General features: G+C 39.6%; 1 protein-coding gene across 2 annotated transcripts in view; it reads left to right on the top strand.

Moving 5' to 3' along the window:
• Positions 1-555: 555 nt before the first annotated feature.
• TEX10 (testis expressed 10) overlaps positions 556-18,468 on the top strand; it is a 48,348-nt gene continuing 30,435 nt past the window's right edge. Inside the window, exons 1-7 of one of the 2 annotated variants that reach the window (XM_048940364.1) lie at positions 556-930; positions 3,336-3,524; positions 4,115-4,821; positions 9,773-10,016; positions 11,804-11,916; positions 13,511-13,749; positions 17,483-17,618. In XM_048940364.1, the coding sequence (XP_048796321.1) occupies positions 3,345-3,524; positions 4,115-4,821; positions 9,773-10,016; positions 11,804-11,916; positions 13,511-13,749; positions 17,483-17,618 (1,619 nt within the window). In that variant the 5' untranslated portion in view covers positions 556-930; positions 3,336-3,344. The remainder of the gene's footprint in view (positions 931-3,335; positions 3,525-4,114; positions 4,822-9,772; positions 10,017-11,803; positions 11,917-13,510; positions 13,750-17,482; positions 17,619-18,468) is intronic. The other variant, XM_048940365.1, reaches the window with a different exon arrangement.

The following is an 18,468-nucleotide window of genomic DNA, read 5'->3' as shown; positions in this document are numbered from 1 at the left end:
AATGCTTTCAGTGCTGTTTTACTTGTAGCTGATGTAGGATCAAATTGGGACAGTGTAATGTAATTACTTCAGTGACCTGATTGAGTTGCATTGAGGTGGGATTGACTACTGTGGTCAGAGAAGAAGGCAGAGAGGGACCTGCAGACTGCTTGAAGACCATTTCTGCAGCTGACTGCAAAATAAGTCTATTTCCTGCGTGAAATTATGTGTCGCTGCAAAGTTGAAAATGTCTTTGAGAACTTTATGGGGCTGGTGTAAGCAAAAACTTACAAGTGTACTCCTGAAGATGAACCCTTGTTTAAAAAAAAAAAAAAAAAAAAAAAAGTGCTATAAAATGCTTATTTCGCAAAAAAAAACCCAAGTGCTTCCGATCTTAGTGTTAGCAAGAAAGCTAACACTACAAAGAACCACACACAACAAAGCAATAACCCAAAAATGAATCGTTTTCGCTTGAAGAAGCGAGTTGAGTGGACCTCCGTGGCGGCAGGGGGCGCCCCTGAGAGGAAGTGCGCGCTATCTGTTGCCGCGCGCGCTGTCCGCCGCCGCTCACGTGGGCGGCCGTTTCCGGGCAGGCTCTCGGGGGCGGAAGGGGGCTCCGCTGCCGCGTGGTTAGTGAGGGGCTGGGGCGGCGCGCGCGGGGCCCGGTGGTGTCGTCGTCGTCGTGCCCGCGAAGGAGGACGGAAGAGGGGAAGGAGGCGGCGTGGCCCTGCCCGCCCCGCTCTCGCGGCCGCCTTTTGTGTGAACCGCCCCCCTTCCCTACGCGGGAAAGCGGTCGCCGCGAGGAGTGCGTGGCCGCGCTACCCGCGGAACCGACGGCCGGCTGGAGGGCGGCCCCGCCTCACGGCACGGTGCGCTGCCGCAGCGCGGCCGAAGATGCGCCGGGAGGAGCGAGCGGCTGCCTAGGCGGGCACCGCCTGCGTCGGGCGGCGGGTACGGTACCGGCGGCGGGGAGGGAAGGAGGGCGGCGGGGCGGGAGCCCGGCCCTCTCAGCATCCTGGGGTCCGCGCGGGGCCGGATCGCGGCGTGAGGGAGGCCGGGAAGCGCCTGGAGGCGTCCCGAGCGGGCGGAGCCGAGGCGGGGAGAGCCGCGTGGCTCTCGGTACTTCGCGTTCGTGTAGAAAGCGGTGGGTGCGCTCGGCTCGGTGCTGCTGCAGGGGGACCGGCAGGGTACGGCTGGGGCTGCGGCGCCGGGACCTGCCGGCCTGGAGCCTCGCTGAGGTGCTTGCAGCCTGTGCTTGCAGCGTGCACGGGTGTGCCGAGCGCCTTGTTACGCCGCTACGGTGCTCTCACAGCTCTGGTTTTGTAACCGTTTTCTTCCTGATCTGGCCTCCCTCTGAAGAGCTGGAAATAGGTGTGTTGAGGTTTCTAATAAGTTAGCTGTTCTAATATTCGCGTTGCAAGGTAAACTACTGCTTCCTTCTAGAAGGAGAGAGTATATTTTATAGGCTTTTTCCTTTAAAGTAACTTAATTTTGTTCAAGTGTGTGCATGCCTGTATTTATAAAGGTAATGTTAAGTGGAAGGCAGATGCTTCGTCATGTGGGGTGAGACCTTAATGTCTCTGTTAAAGCAAGCATTGCAGTAAGCATTCATAGAATCATTAAGGTTGGAAGAAAACACTAAGATAATGTAGTTCAACCATTAGCCCACTCACACCGCACCCACTGACCATGACCCTCGGCGCCACATCCACACGGTTCCTGACCACCTCCATGGATGTTGACCCCACCGCCTCCCTAGCAGCCTCACCCACAGTAGAGTGAGATAAGGTCTCTCCTGGGCCTGCTGTTCTCCAGAATGTGTTCCAGAGCCCTCACAGCTTTGTTGCTCTTCTCTGGACACGCTCCAGGGCCTCACTGTCTTGCTCAAAACTGAACATACCACTTGAGATTTTTAAAAATCTTTTCAGTCGACAAATACTAGTGCAAAAACTTCAGATGGCCTTACATAGAGCTGTGATGTGGATATGAAGCAATGTAATGCAGCACAGACCTACCAAATCTGAAGTCCATTGAAAAATCAGCTATGAAATTTTATTTCCTAGAGTGAGTGGTGATCATGTCCGCTTTATTCTAGGTTTAGTCACGAGTGTATACTTTTTTTTCCAATAAAATTAATCTTGAAATGTTGAACCTTATGTTCACGGTGTTCAAATATTAGTAATGTCCAAAAGCCAGTTACCCGCAGAGTAGCTTGAGAGATTCTGTTATATTGAAAAGTAATCAGGTTTATAGGCCTGACAGCACAAACCTTTAAAGCTGGATATAAGTGCTGCATGCAGTGAGATCGGGAAGCAATCAGATTTCCAGCTGCCTAGATGATCTTTTGTTATTACAAAGCTGTGAAATGTTAAACATCGTAACCACTTTCTACTTATCCCATCCTTCTCCTTTTTAAATAGTTGTAGTCTCCACGACCACTTCTAGGGCTCATCGGACTGTGGATTCATGGTCTTAAATAATGGAAATCAGAGCGTGATTTGTGTGTGGTGTTGAGTACTGTGGCACTGAATTTGGACGTATTTAAGTGGCCGGAGAAGCACGATAAGGAGCCAGTGGTGTAACATGTTTTCTTTGATCTGGCTGAACTAAGCATGCTCTTATCTGTACAGATGTATTGAAGGCCAGGCAGAAACCAAAGTGTTGGTTTTAATTTGTTCTGCTTGTTGCATGTTTGGTCCAGTATGACTGTGATCTAAGTAGAGCTGTCCCTACCACCTTATTTTTTATGCCTTATTAAATGTGACTTAGCTTTTCAGCATCTTTTCACTCCCTGTGCTTTTTTAGCTTTCTGTTGTTTGTTTTTTTTTTTTCTCCTTTTCTTTTAATTGTTAATCTTTAATGCCTGCACTTTTGAGAGTAATGGAAGTTTGCCTGGGCCTGTGTGCTGTGTTATCAACAAAGGCCTGATGAGATCCATGATTTTACCTGTGCAGATGAGTATGCTGGTTGTGATCAAGTTGCTAAGCAATGTACAGATGAAATAAGACATTCCACTGAGCTCTTTAGCCTTGACAGGTGTCCAGTGTGTAAAAAACTGCTTCACTGGCAGGACCTCTTCTAAAAGAAACAAAAAAGCAAAAACCCACAACTCCTACATATTCTGATAAAGCAATAGAAGATGAAGATCTTCAAGTGATCTTTTTCAGTAAAGCTGTTCTCAAAGTGAAGACAGCCAAATTGAAGATAAAGGGTTTTAGGTCTGTTTAGCCTAGCGTCTGGTCTGCAGTAGTTTATGCAGAGGAAATATGTAAAAACTGTAGCTTTCACCAGCAGTTCGCTGTTCTTTGGTGGAAAATGTGTTTAATCACATTGAAATTCTGAATGTCTTTTTGCAGAGAATCAGGATGACTAAAAAAAGGAAACATCAAGAAGACTTCCAGAAAGTGAAATTAAAAGTTGGGAAAAAAAAGCCTAAACTAGAAAATGCAACAGATACCACTTTCAAAACAAAGGCCATACAAATTCCTGAACAGCTTAAAGAAGATGGAATGCTTACTACACAGAACAGAAAACTTAACATAAAGGTACGTGGTGGGTGATACATCCTGAATGACAGATAATGACATTTGCCTGAGTCCTTATAGTTACTAGTGTCTAAGAAAAAAAAGGTGTATTTAAAAAAAACAATGAGACACAAAACTAAGCTGACCCTTGAACTAAATGACTTAAATTGCTGGACCTGCATATAACTCAAGGCTAGGCTTTTCAGCAATGGAAAGCTGAAGTTGCATCATCCTCTGAGTATCAGGGATTAATGCTGTTTTTGAGTCTGAGATTATAAAATAAGAGCAGGGTTTCAAAACCTCTGCTGAGTTAGTAGGGTTGTATGTTTACTTATGTATGAAAGTTATCTTGTTACCTGAAGAACAGGTTGTGGTATCTTGTTTTTCCTGTTTTTGAATATTGCTGATTTGTTCATTGCTACACCACAAACCAATAGCGTATTTGTTTTGAAAGTACTATGCTTCTGCACACAGCAGTGCATTAGAACAGATTCTGTATTTTTTAGTGTTTGGCAAAAAAAAAAAAAAAAAAAAAAAAAGAACTAGAACGTGGGTAAGGAAGTAAAAAGCTCAGAGTAGTAATGATAACTAATATGTTTCTTTTCTTCCAGGATTTACTTTCTCAGATGCACCATTATAGTCCTGGGGTTAAACACAATGCACTCCTTGGGCTCAAAGATCTCCTGTCTCAGTATCCGTTTCTAATTGATGCACACCTTTCAAATATAATTAGTGAAGTGGCAGCAGTGTTTACAGACAAAGATTCTGGTGTCAGGGGAGCGGCTGTTCACCTGCTTCAGTTCTTGGCTTCAAAAATAAGAGCTGAGCAGATTGCTCCGTTTTTTCCTTTGGTAAGTGCCCATCTCTCCAGTGCCATGACTCACATCAGCGAAGGAATTCAGGAAGATTCACTGAAAGTCCTGGACGTTTTATTGGAAGCATACCCAGCTCTTCTTACAGACCGCAGTAGTATATTACTGAAGAATTTTGTAGAGCTTATTTCTCACCAGCAGCTGTCAAAAAGACTGAAAAGCAAAGAGAAACTTTCCTGGATGCTGTCTGTTAACCCAAACCGCAGAGTAACATCTCAGCAGTGGAGGTTAAATGTACTTATCAGGCTCAAGAAGTTCCTCCAGGCAGTGGTTGATGGATCCAGTGAAATAGAAGATGAGGGACTTCAAGAGCAAAGGGATAGCCCTCATTCTGTGAGGAGCCCGATATTTATTAGCTGGAAGGTCCATGCAAATAATCAACAACACATACATCTGTATGAAAATGGTGGCTTACGACCAAAGATGAACTCATCGTTTAGATTGAGGTGAGAAAACATTAATTCAAAAATAAGTTAATGTCAGCTCTACAGTAATGATTTATGATAAGCTGGCTTATAGCTGTTGAAAGCAACTATTCTTGTTGAGACATTGCCTCTGAAGAGTCTTTTGGGGCATTCAGGGTAATGTGCAGTTTTACTGTAGTAGCTTGAAAACTGGAAATAGTTGGCAGATGAGTGGGCTGTGTGTAGATAATGAACTTTCTTGCTAGCAAATTAAAGCTTTATGGTATTATAATATTACTGGAAGAGCAACTCTTGAGTGTTTTTCTTGGATTGCAAACCGAAGACTACAAGTTATTTCAGGCTGTCAGATAAGTGGAGGGGCAAGCAAATGGATTTCTCTGTACTAAATGTAAATATGTTTGTTACACAGTGATAATGAATTTGACTGAAATTTTATGCTTTTACCATGGAGAGTATAACAGCGTTAAAATGAATCTTAATTTCTTCATTTTAAAGTAACTTCTTTGCAAAATAGTATGTCTGCTGAGTTTCCAGTTGGAGGTGTTCTTAATTCATCAGTTTATATCTTCACTATGAATAAAAGGTGTTGCTTCCAAGACACGATATTGAAAGTGGAAAAAGGCATAATTTGTTTTGTCACAGAAAGGTCTGTGTGGTTTATAGTAACTCTAGGTAGGTCTGAGGTGAAGTTTAGGGAGAAATAACTAACAATATTTGTTTATCTCCCTCCTTCCTTATTCGACTGCTCCTCAAACCAGAGGGGAACATTCCCTCCCCAGCTTTTTTCTTATGGTACCTTTGTGTGTTGCCATCATCATGTATATGTGCTTCTGTAGATGTTACGTACGTGGTGACAGAACACCTGGAATGATCTACCTGAAAATAAAAAGAAATGGTGTTTAGCTGTTACGCAGCACTTCTAGTTAATAGATTTCAAAGCGGTTTGAAGAGAAATCACAACCCTTGTTTTACTGCTAGGGAAGACCAACTACACTAAAGTGGGTTTTACCAAATTCACCCAAGGATGTCAGTGACAGAAAAAAATATATAAAACCCACTGTTCAATCCATCATTATGCCTACCTCCTATCTTTGAAGGAGGCACAGAAGAAGTGGTGTTCTCTTTTAATGCCATAGGTATTAGTGTGAGTTAGCAGATCTTCTCCATCTCCATGCCGGTGACACGCGAATGACTGTTCCATTCCTATTCTCTTAGGCTTCCTCTTGGTAGAGAGTGGATTACTTACAGTAGGTATAGGACACTTACATGAAACTAAATAAAATATGCTGCTTGTTCTTACGAAAGTGGTTGTAAGTAGCATAAGTCACAACCAAGAGTATCTGCTGCAGTGAAAGCCAGTCTTGAGGCAGCTGAGTGAAAAACAGCCCTAAGGATTTCATCTGTACAGTCAGCATCATACAGTTACAGACCACAGAATATCAGGGGATTCTTGTATTGTGCATTGAATGATGCGCAGTGTGTGATGTTCTGTGCCCTCTAGTAGTTAAAGGTGCATTGTATCCAAGGTCTAGGAAAGTAAACTTTACATCTGGTGTCACCTGAATTGGATTCCCCTTTTCTGAGGAGCTAGATTTCGGTGAAACATCGTGATCCGCTTCTGGTTTTAAATACTTTCAAAAAGCCATTTGCAAGCATGAGGAGGAGCCAGAAGAGTAGAAGGAAACATTGCTAACATCCAAGGCAAAGTTGGCAGAGAAAACTGATGGCAGCAGAACAGAAGAATGGAAAGAGAAAGAATACTTGTACAAGGTACTTGAATATTTCTCTTTTTATTGCATATGCTCACTGTTTTGGTGTAATCTTTTGTTGTTGTTGTTGTTGTTGTTATTATTTAAAGGGCCCATAAAGTTTATTTTACTGGATATGCACGGTATGTTAAGAGCAAAAGGTATTCTGCTAGCTTTTGGATTTGCTGTGAGAAACAGTGTAGATACCTACAGCATGAGGCCCTTCTCTGAAATCTTTTCTAGTACTCTGAAGAAGCTTAGTTCTTTCTCATTCAATCCCAGCAATGGCTTTTGACAGTCATTCCCATTCCTTTTGCCTTTGCTGTGACCATTACTGCAGGGGCAAAAATGATCTCAAGTAAGAGGTGTGAAAGGTTTTTAATGCTTTAATGCTCTTTGAAGACTTCTAAGATCTTAAACAGTGTATTTTTCTATTTTTCTTTGAAGAAGTCAATGCAGAAATTGTAAAGCCTTAACTATAGGTAGGGAAAAGTCAAACAAACCAGAAGTAGCTATAATTGCATTGTGTGTGTGCACTGATGATAAAAGGTCTCGTAGAATCATAGAATTGCTCAGGTTGGAAAAGATCACAACCCAGCCATAGTACCCTAACTAACAACCCTCCACTAAATCATGTCCCTGAGAACCACATCCAAGAGGTTTTTAAAAACATGCAGGAATAAGTTTTAACTTTATTCTTTAAAAAGTACAAATATCTCCAATAATATATATATTTTTAGCTGCCAAGTTATGTTTCTCTTGGAAGTTCTACAGGTAGGGGTGCCAAATCGTAGATAATCTAGTGCTTGCAGAACAAGAGTTTCAAAACAGCAGTGTCAGTGCTTGGTAAACTGTGTAGATCTCTTCTGAGCTTGGAATGCTGAATAGTTCAGTAGTGAACATCATAAGACTATTGTTTTTCGTTGTGTGTTACGTCTTCCTACTATATGTGAATAAAAAATCTTAAGTTAGGAAACTAATAGGATGTTCTCTGCATTATGTGCTGACTGCTGCCTTCTGCATCAAATTCATTTCAGGTTTGGGAAAATGGAAAGCCTGCACAACTTGATTTTGGGATACCAAGGTCTTGTTTCGGACTGGAAATGGTACTGAAGCAAAACAGTAGAGCATCTGTTCCTGCTGAGAAAGGACAAACTGAAGCTGCGTAGTAAACTGGAGAAGACTTGAGTGGCCTAAGTGGAAGACACGACGTAGTAAATATGTGCTGTGACCTGTGTATCAGAATAGGCAGATGTGGGGAATACAGCTGAGTGTTTTTCTTCTAGAGTTGATGATGGAGGTGCCTGTAAGGAAGAGGAGCTCCCGTAATCTGACTTCAAAATTGAAAAAAAAATTGCTAATTTCCAGTGGCTTCCTATTTTTAGCAGCTGGCAGTTGTTTTCCTTTTTTCTGTTTCTTTTGTGCTTCCTTGACTTTCCAAAATTTCTTTTACTCTCCTACTTTTAAGTTGCAGATAAGCTACCATGAAGATAAATGCTTTTGTTTGATATTTTTCATAAGAATATTAGCATTATAGAATATTAGCATATAGAATATTATCTGCTGTGATACCAGATATAATTTTCAGGGAAATGATGAAGAAAAAGACTTCTGAACTATGTTAGCCAACTACTGACACTATACTATTTCATTCAAGCCTTATTAGGTCATTAAAAACAACACTGTTCAGTAAAATTACAGGTGTCAGCAGATACTGACTTTCTTGTCCAGTGATGCTTGGAGACTCATGACAGCCATAACTGGCCACATTGGATTTGTCTGCCATGTCTTTGCATGTCTACCCTGGACTTACCTAAACTTTGTAGTCTGAAAGAAACTGATGGCTTCACTGTGATGTCTATAGCTGGTAGACAATTAACATCAAATGCTTTAATTTAATAGGAGCAAAGCTTAATTAAGTTGGCTGGACACATTGGTTGCTACTGCTACTGCCAAGTTTGGAAGGAGAGGGGAATGTCCTGGAAAGGTGTAACTAATTGGGTAGTTTGGAAGTTGCAGAATGACCACAGAAAGCAGCTTTATCTCTTTAATCCAATCTGAAATTGAAATATTTATAAACAATCTGTGGCAAGAAAGCAGGTAGTGATTCAGATCTCATTTTGAATTCATAAGTAGAAGTATCTTTGGGAATATCATTGAAATAGAAAGGGATTTAGTGGGAAATCCAGCATACAATTTTTATCTGTATTAGGAGTTCAGAATTAGGGGAATTCCTTACTGTGAGCATTTTGTGAAAAAATTATCATGGAATGCAGCGTCAGCGATTATAAGTTGAAGTTGTTATTGCTCTTCTGTGTTGCTTTTTTTCCTCACTTCAGGTGTCCTTCTGTTGTTTAGGAACCCATTCAGAAGCTTTTGTATTGCATCAAAACAGCAGAAGTTCTTCAGTAGTTACTTTCTTTAAAGAATTTTCTTTACAGAATGGATATAAATTGTCTGAATTTATCTGGGAGCAGAATTTTGCCATCAGTGTGGATAATCTCTTCTGGACTAAGAAGTGTTCTGAGAAGCTTGTTTTTCTTACTTTCTAGGATATTCAGTATATATATTTAGTTTAATCTATTTCTTCATTTTTGGATAATTTTTGTCTTCATTACCAAGACATTTTAATAACTTTAGGAGCTAGTCACTCTTCAGAGTTTTATTTTAATTTAAACCATCACAGTGGTAATTGATTATGTTTTTTCTTGACTATTTTTCTATGGTTATGAACAACCATTGTGTTTATTAATAATGATCGTCAGCAATAACTGTAATAAACCTCATGTGTTTGACAATACTTTGTAGTCAGTTTAATTATTTTGTTTCAAGGGACTTAAAGCTTTTTTTATTCTGTTCTGCTGAGCACAGTGGAATCTCATCTACTGCTTGAAGGTGATATGATAATGCAAGTCGTATTTCTCCCTTTTCTGTAGACTACATGTAAGAATGGGAAGTGAAATAATGACATGTAAGAAACTGTTCTAGAAACACATATTTGTGGGGAGACTCAGGACCAGGTTTGTTGTAGTTGGTTTGAACTCCCTTTCAAATTGAATATCTAGCAAGAAAAAAGGCAAGTTTTATGTGTTAAAATTATATATATTTTTTTTTTTGTATAAAGAAAGCAGGAAAGTGGTTTTGCTCTAAACTGTTTTCAAAGGTGTGATCTTTCTTTTTTTTTTTTTTTCTTTTTTTCTTTTTTTCTGCTTTTTGTCATATAGGTCTCTGGCAAGTGTAATGGACAGTGCAGAAAAAGGCCTGTCCTCGGCTGAAAATTTAAAAGGTTTTATTGAGATAATAATTCCATTACTGATTGAGTGCTGGATTGAAGCATCTCCTGCACAATCAGCTCCCATTCTCGGAAATCTTTTGGAATCAGATTGTCAACAACTTATGCAGCAAGTGCTTAGTATAATACATTTGTTGTGGAAGCTCACAAAGCGGCACGATGAAACATACAAAATGGTAAGGGAGAACTGAAATGTGGCATTAATGATGACAGTTCATACTTGTTTTGATCAGAAACCGATGAGTTGGTTGTTGAGTTGGTGACTGTATGTAGTGGAAGTATTTTGTTTAGTAAGAGACAAAAAGCCTTGGATTTTTTTTGTGTTAAAGTCTTTAGGAAAGAAACCAGTGAATTCATTGCTCAGTTCAGCAGTAGTCTCCAGGAATCCTTAGTGACTGCAGCATGGAAGGTTTTAAGACTGAAATTCATACTGTAGGAGAGAAGCGTTATCTCCCAGGTAACTTCTAGAATATAAATCTGAGGAAATATGGAGGTGTTCATTCTTTTTACACTTGGAAAAGTTTTACACATTGGAGAAGCAGAGGTGAAAACAAACCCTAAGTCTTTGGAAAGGTAAGGGACATTGGTGGACTGAAGTCCTCTAACTGACTGGTAGAACTTACACTGCTGTGCCATGACTGGTGGCATCACCCATGGCACCAAATTGAAGCCTCAAGTATTTTTGGAAAACACCCTTGAAACTTTTGCTCTGATTTGTCTCTTTACTTGGTAAATGGATTGCCTTTTTGTAACTTCTGCTGCTCTTCAGAAGACCTTGTAAAGTGCACACTTCCCATGTTGCTTCTTGAGACCAGTTGGAAGGAACATCTTTACAGCTCTTTGGTTTTGTGTGCATATAGGATTGTAGAACTGTTCTGTATACAGAACATACAGAGTAATTACTGGAAAAAAAATTGTGGGATCAACTCACTAGACCAGTATTAGCCAACATACACTGTCTGAGGGATGAATTTGGAGTGTCCAAACAAAGCACGCTGTTCCCGTTTACCTTTTCATCCTTTCGTCAGGACTTCTTGGAAGCAGGCAGAAAGGAGGCTTTGGCAGCCTGCTGCTGTGACCTTTTTCTTTAGGTTACTTCAGGGCTGCTGCCCTCCGCTGTCAAGTACCTGCCTCTTGGTCACATGAAAGGAGTACTCGTGTCATGGAGTGAGACATTTTATGTACATGCAATTGCATTGTGACCTTGGGGTATTTAAAAAAAACAATGACTGTATAACTTATTTTTTGAGGATACTGTGTTTTATAATTGCATCCTCTCTATTCCCTTTTAGTCACATTTGTATATAAGGTGTATTCAAATAGAGCTCAGTTTGGAAATGAAAGTTTTGCTTATTTAAAAAGTCCTTAGCCTGTAAGAGCCAAAGGGGTTATTAGAGACATTTTGTAAAAGTGCTCTGAGTGTGCCTGTTAATCTTTGAAATAGTATGATGGTCATTTTCTTAGTACTTGAAAATAAAGATTATTGTGCCTGACCAATATGCTAGCAATGCAGGCTTTTGTGTGTGTGTGGAACAGTGACTGGAGTGTCTGTTAACCCACAAGGTACAATTATTTTTGAATATAATAACCTTTTTCTGTAAGAATAGACTCCTTAATGGAAGTTGTCTTAAGTCATCAGGGTTTGAACTAGAAATGTGTTAATAATGGGGAAGATGAAGGCATTGTCAGAATATGTCTTAGTGGAAAATTTAAGACAGTCACAGCGAGTAACTCAGAGTATCACTCTGATAAACTAATGTAAAAGCATTTTAAATTGATATTTTTAACTACATTGGTTTAATATTGCATATATCCACATTAGTGTGTGCTAGGAACACATACCAGTCCATTTTGGATTAAATGTTATAGTCTTGAATTGTATCCCATGTTTTGTGAACCTTCAAGTTTGTGCATGATGTTTTTTACTTATTTATTATTTTCTGTCATCTGCTTTCCTTAATAGGAAGTATGGCTTCGAATGAATTACCTTGTTGATTTCAAGCACCACTTCATGCGTAATTTTCCTTATTCTTTACAAGAAACAGTAAAACACAAGAAGAAAGATTTGTGCAAAGGGTAAGAATAAACTCAGTGTTGTGTCACAGCTTTTAGTTTCATAAAATGAGACAATATGTGTGAGTCTTATCTGATATTAAGTTTCTGATGTGGTAAAGCTGTTTTTATTGTGTGCTCTTTGGAAGGTCTGTGCAACCAGAGGGTTTTGGTTCCGCTTGTTAAAAGCATTGGATGAGAAGTCATCTCAGTGTCCTCCAGTAGAAACAAAAATGCTGTTCTAAAGAAATGAAAGCATTTTATTGGAAGCTTTAATCTTAAGTTTGCATATTGTTTAATGGTGATCCATGCTAATTTGACTAGTTTTATAGTTCTATTTTCTCTGCTTAATTGCTTCAAAATATGGTTAAAGCATGCTTCTTCAGCCACATCTGCTGGATGAGTACAGCCAGAGGGGTGCATGGGTCACGTTGTGCTTGACCTTTGTGGGAAGGCAGTGTGGAGTAGGCATGGAGAGACTGAACGAACTTGTGCTGTTCTTAGCATAAGAGTGGGTACACGGTTTTTGTTAGGCCAGTAGCAGACTGTCTGCCTTTTCAGCTCCCAGAAGTCAGACTGTGTTCACACAGGGTCTGTTCTGGAGTTGTTCTCTGCCATTGCAATCCATGTAAATGGGTAGCAGCCGGTTTTGATTCCAAGTAAAAGCAAATTGTGCTATTGAAAATTGTGGTGTAGAAGTGGAATCTTGTTTTATGCTATGAGTCTTCCACAGTACATGTATATCTGCATGCATATTAAAATCCTCTTTGGTGTTTATATATTTATATGAATGTACTGTGTTTTCCCTTCATGGAAGGGCATATATATCAGAGGTATAGGATTGCTCCCAGTTAAGTACTTTTATTTCAGCTAAAATTTGCCCGTTCAGTACATAAAGTTCATAAAATGGTGTAGAAATTTCTCTTAGTACTACTGGTAGCATTTAAGTCAACATTTTCTGAATGTGAAAAAAAATTACTAGCATTTATGCAGGCTGTAAATGATGCTCATAGGTTGAGATTCACTTCATTTTATAGTAACAACTGCTGTATTGAATTGAAGACTAACTGCACTTTCATGCAGTTTCAAATGTTCTGATTGTAGGCATTCCTGTTTGCAGCTTTCTGCAGATAAATTTCTTGGTAACTCAATTTTGACCTTCAAACCTTGGTAGGATGTGGTGATGGTGACAAATAGATTACTTATTCCACAGGAGTTTGTAAAAAGGTACAAGAATGAATTTTTCTCTGTTCACGGTGCTTTTTGTTGTTATGTGGTAGTGACAGTGTGATTCTTCTCAGAAAAAGAAATGCAAGAGAATTTGAAAGTGAGGAGTAATTTTGCAGTGTTCCTTTTCCTATTTAAGGCAGTCAGAAGTGCTGCTAGGCCAAGATAAAAAGAGCTTTGATTCTTCCTGCCACAATAAATACAAGAAAGAGACATCATGGTGGCAGAACAGAGACTAATTTACCTGAACATGGTGTGAAAGTCAGATACGAAGACTTGTGTTCGCGTTAGAACTTTGGCATTTATTTATTTTTCCCTGCCAAAGTAGCAACATATTGGAAGATGTGGAATATTTTTTCAGATGTTTCTTTTTCTTTCTGCTCCTCATTAGCAACAAGTATTGTACGACATCATCAAACAATGTAGACCATCTTTTGCTGAACTTAACCTTGTGTGACATAATGGTTTCACTAGCGAGTGCTTCAACGCTTCAGGCGGATTCTGGTTGGCTGGACATGATAAGGAAATTTGTGACTGATACTCTCCAGGATGGCAGCAAGCTGAATAGCAAGCAGGTGAATAGATTGCTGGGTGTGACGTGGAGACTAATGCAAATACAGCAGAACAAAGGTAAGATAAGAAAAGTTTCTCGAAAGTGGCATCTGTGCAGTGGGAAAGGTTGAGTTGTTTTGTTGTTTCTGGGTCACTCTGTCTTATATCCTTGGTTATTACATCCATAGTATATTCAATTCACCTGCATAGACAGAATTTTCATACGCAATACTGAACATTGTTTCATTTTTAGGAATGTTGCTAACTTTATATTGCTGATGCTCAAAATTTAATGAATTTTTTTACTTGTCTTCTGTTTTTACTTCTTTTACATCTTAATCATAGAATTATAGAATCGCTCAGGTTGGGAAAGACCTTAAAAATCATCAATACTACCCTAACTCTTAACAACCCTCTACTAAATCATGTCCCTGAGTGCCACATCAAACAAATTTTAGACACATTCAGGGGTGGTACTCAACCAGCTCCCTGGGGAGCCTATTCCAGTGCTGAACAGCCCATTCTGTAAAGAAGTTTTTCCTGATATTCAACCTAAACTTAGCCTGGTGCAACATTCTTAAGACATTCTTAGAAATTAGAAAATGAAAGAGTTTTGTTTACTGGAAGAAGATAATTACCAGGGAGGAGAGCTGTGTGATGCTTTCATATTCAGTCCTTATTTATAATCCTTCATGTAACTTGTAAGAATTCTTGAGTAATGCTATATGACAGTTCTAGTTCTCCGGTAACATGAAAGGTGCTCAAGGCCAGGTTGGATGGGGCTTTGACAACCTGCTGTAGATGTCCCTGCACTTGGCAGGCAAAATGGAACTAGGTGATCTTTAAGGTCCCTTCCAACTCAAACCATTCTGTGAAATGCCAGGATGGATCTGATGAAAGCTGTTTTAGTGTTTTATTTTGATCTTTTTCTAAGGGAAAATACATTCTGATTATGACTTAGAGGACCATTAGAGCATTGTGTGTTCTCTCCTGTGCCTTGCCAAAGTAATCCTTGACTGTGATCCAGATAAGATGTTGCATGACATGTTTGTTCAGTGGCTGATACAAGTCTTATTAAAGAAAAAAGAGTTTTTCAGCAAATGTTAAGGTGACAGTGGTCTGTTGTGTATCAGCTGTGGAATTCAGTTCTACCAGACTAACTGGAGTTTATGGAAAGTGCTTTGCCCTTGGCAACAGTTTTCACTGTTAGTGTTGTAAGACAAGATGATGTCAAGTGTCCCTGAAATACATTTCAACAGTTAGAAGTTTTTCCTTCCAAATCCTCTTTGGTTAGGAATCTGTCTAGTACTATCTCCTAGACAACAAAGGTAGTAACTAAACATTCCTATCTACACTCCAAAATTTAGCCTCCTGTTAAAAACAGATCGTAGTCCTCAGTCAGAGTTGCATCTGTCTCACCATCTGAGCTAAAGCAAAAGAGGTGTTGTTTAAGAAATATATTTCCAGCTATTATTAAAACTGTTAAGTCAGGTGCTTTGTGCTTTTTCTTGTATTAAAACACTGGTTTTTGCTTTGTCTGCCAGACCTTTGCGAATAGCATAGGAAAAAAAATGTTTAACTGAAGTAGCACTTCAGTTTTTCCTAGACATTGCAGAAAATAAGTGAAATGAGATTAAAAAAAAAACAAACAAAAAACCACCACAACAAAATCCTCTGCAAATTTAAGTGAACTTCCAAAAGATTGGTATATATGGATCTTGTCTGCTGATTCCTTAAAGGCTCAGGAATTTTGCTGCAAGTAGAAAATTGTTTACCTCATAAATCTCTTATCTGTTGTGTGGAAGGTTTCCCTTGTTTTTTTCTAGATAATCCTTGTGCAGTACAAAAAGCCTGCCGAGATGTAAGATTAAACCTCATTTACTAGGTGTTGAGGAAATACAGCTTCTACAGGCTGGATAAATGGGCTGGCAAGAACCTCATGCATTTCAACAAGAGGGAGCACACATGCCTCATCCATCAGTACATGCTGGGGCTACCAAGATGGAAAATGGCTTGTCAGAAAAGGACGTTCAATGGACAGGAGGTCGACTGTGCCCTAGCAGTTTGCCCTAGTGGTAAAGAAGGCCAAACAGTATCCTGGTCTGCATGAGGAGTGTTGCCAGCAGGCTGAAGGAAGTGATCCAGCTTCTCCTGTCAGCACTGGTGAAACAACGTGGAGTCCTGTGTCTGTTGGACTTCCCAGTTTGAGGGACATGGAGCTATTGGGAATAGTCCAATGAAGGACCACAAAGTGGTAGAAGGGTTGGAGCATCTCTCATATGAGGAAGTGCTGAGAGAGCATGGAGAAGGGCAGGCTCATGGGAAACTGATAAATGTTTGTGAACACCTGCAAAGAAAGTGCAGCCAGGCTCTTTTCAGTGGTGCTCAGTGACAGGACAAGAGGCAAACAGCACAAACTGGAAGCACAAGGAGATCTCTCTGAGTATCAGCGAAGACTTACCTACTGCATGGCTTCCAGTTATTGGAAGGTGGCTGAATCTTCTGTGTGCTTAGAATATTTATTTATTTACCACAGTTGTTCAGTTAACATTCATACCTTTATATGATTTCTAGCTAATTTATGAACTCCTAGCTAATTAAGAGTAGGCTAGTGTGCTGTTAGGAAATGCTGTCCAAGATAAATCCAGGATTGTGAAATGGGTGAGTTAATGCTCCTAGTGAAGTCAAAATAATGTAACGGTTTATCCCAATCAAAATTCCTTCCAATATTTGATATATTTTTTGGTTGACAGATTTGTTAGATTTCAACTTCTGAATGGCTGCCTGCAGTGTGATTGAGTATGACCATGCAATTTCAGGAGTTTCTTGTAGCGTGTCTTTGTACAGTAACTTAAATACATTCCTTGTTTTTGCTGGAACTTTCCAAAGGTGTCCATCCCCTGATCTGGATCTGTACTCATTTCTAGTATGGAGTATTCTGGTTAAAATGTGGTTTCCATGGGCAGAAGTAGCTCTGTTCTGTTACTTTAACTGTTTTTGAGTATGGAACTTAAACTGCTCTGTTCGTTTGAATGTAAAACAAAGGATTGTATAATCTTTTCACGCTTAATTTTTACCTCCAATATTTTAGTCTGGCTTTTAAAGAAAGTGTTTTGCCTTGTTAGTGTACTGTACCTTCTGCACTTGCTGGCTGGTTTTAGCTGACTTTAACATACAGTTAGAACTCAGACATTGTTTTAAGCCTGTTGATAAAGTACAGCTGGCTGAAGCTTCAGAGAAGAACAGGTTGCAGTGCAAGTTTGGCAGTTCTCTTTCTAGTGGCTCTACAGTGCCTCTGGAGGTATGTTTTCGTGTTAATCAGAAAATGTGACTTGGAGCTGGCTGCTTCAAAGATGTGGAGAGGTGATCAGACTGATGTGTACAGGGAGAAAGATAGCTAGTACGGAGATAACTGAAGACACTGACAGTGAGATTTTGGATCCGTTGATGAAGAGTAAAGGAGAGTGTTTTTATTTCTGTAGGGAAGAGGGCTGTGGAGTGCAGCTGTGGAAAACAGGACTTCATTAATTCTGAGCTACCTCGCAACCTGGTGCACTAAGTTGCCTTCAGGAAGCTCAGAAGTTTTCATTTGTATGTTGTCTCTATATTAACATGCTTCTTTCATAAAATACACAACAAGGTGATGGAATGACTTAGAATTCTGTTTAGCAGTAGTTGTGAAACATTTTGGGCCTTCAAAGATGACCGTAGATATTTTGAGATGCACGCACAGGACATATAATCAGTATATATGCATGAAATCAAAACAGTAAAAAGCACTGTTTCAAATTATTTTTTTTTTTCTTTCTAGTGGCTACAGAGCCGTTGATTAAAGCAGTATATACACTGTACCAGCAAAGGAATCTGCTCTTTCCTGTTCGTACGTTGCTTTTAAAATTTTTCAGTAGAGTTTACCAAAAAGAAGATTCGAAGACTCAAAGAATCAGGTAAAAAACACTTCAGTATTATTTTAATTTCAACACAGCATATTTATGTCAGAAGTTAAAATATGAATTTTCTCCCTGTGTGTGTGTGTAGTGAAATGTTTGTGTGGGTGTGATTTGGCACTGTCACTGAACTTTCAACAGTTAGGTGCTCTGTGAGTTCAGGTTGGTGTGTATAAGCCTATGTGTCTTATTTTTTTTTCCTCTTTAATCTAAGTACTGGATTTAATGCTTAACTTGCAATTAATCTCTTAACAACAAGCTCGTTGTTTCTGATAGTGTGCTAGTCTTCCCTAGGTTGTCAGTGCTCTGCACCTATAGAAATGGACTATATGGTCCATATGGATTAATGGTCCATTACTCCATCCTGAGGTCATGGACTTGTGACTGAAGTGGTTCTGTTAGTGCATGTCTAGCCCAGTGTGTTATTCCTCTTTAATAAAAATACTTTTCTTTGATCCCTTTGGATGAGTGGCCCTGAAGAGACTAGGGTTAAGAAAATATTCTTGTCCTTTTGGTTCCCAGTTTCTTGGATCTATTAGGTACCAGAATTGCTTCAGGTAAGAGGAGATTATTCTCTATGTTGCTGTTAGAGTTTTTCAGTGTAAGATTTGTCTAAATTATTCTAGAAAGTTCGAGATTTGTCAACTCACCTCATTCCAGCTGTGTAAAATCCTCAAATACAGATCAGTCTGTATCAGTCTTGACATATGTAAAAGGATGTATGATCAGATCCACAATATCTGCTTCTGTTGCTAGGCAAAAATCAAACCTCAGGGCTCCCAGAAATGCTGTTGTTAATTAGTGAAGTCAGTTTTTGGGAATTCTTTTCTGCAGCTCTTCTACTTGTAAA

The sequence above is a fragment of the Lagopus muta genome, chromosome 3 (genome assembly GCF_023343835.1).
Source record: "Lagopus muta isolate bLagMut1 chromosome 3, bLagMut1 primary, whole genome shotgun sequence".
Classification (NCBI taxonomy): Eukaryota; Metazoa; Chordata; class Aves; order Galliformes; family Phasianidae; genus Lagopus; species Lagopus muta.
This window is presented reverse-complemented; position numbering and strand designations above follow the sequence as displayed.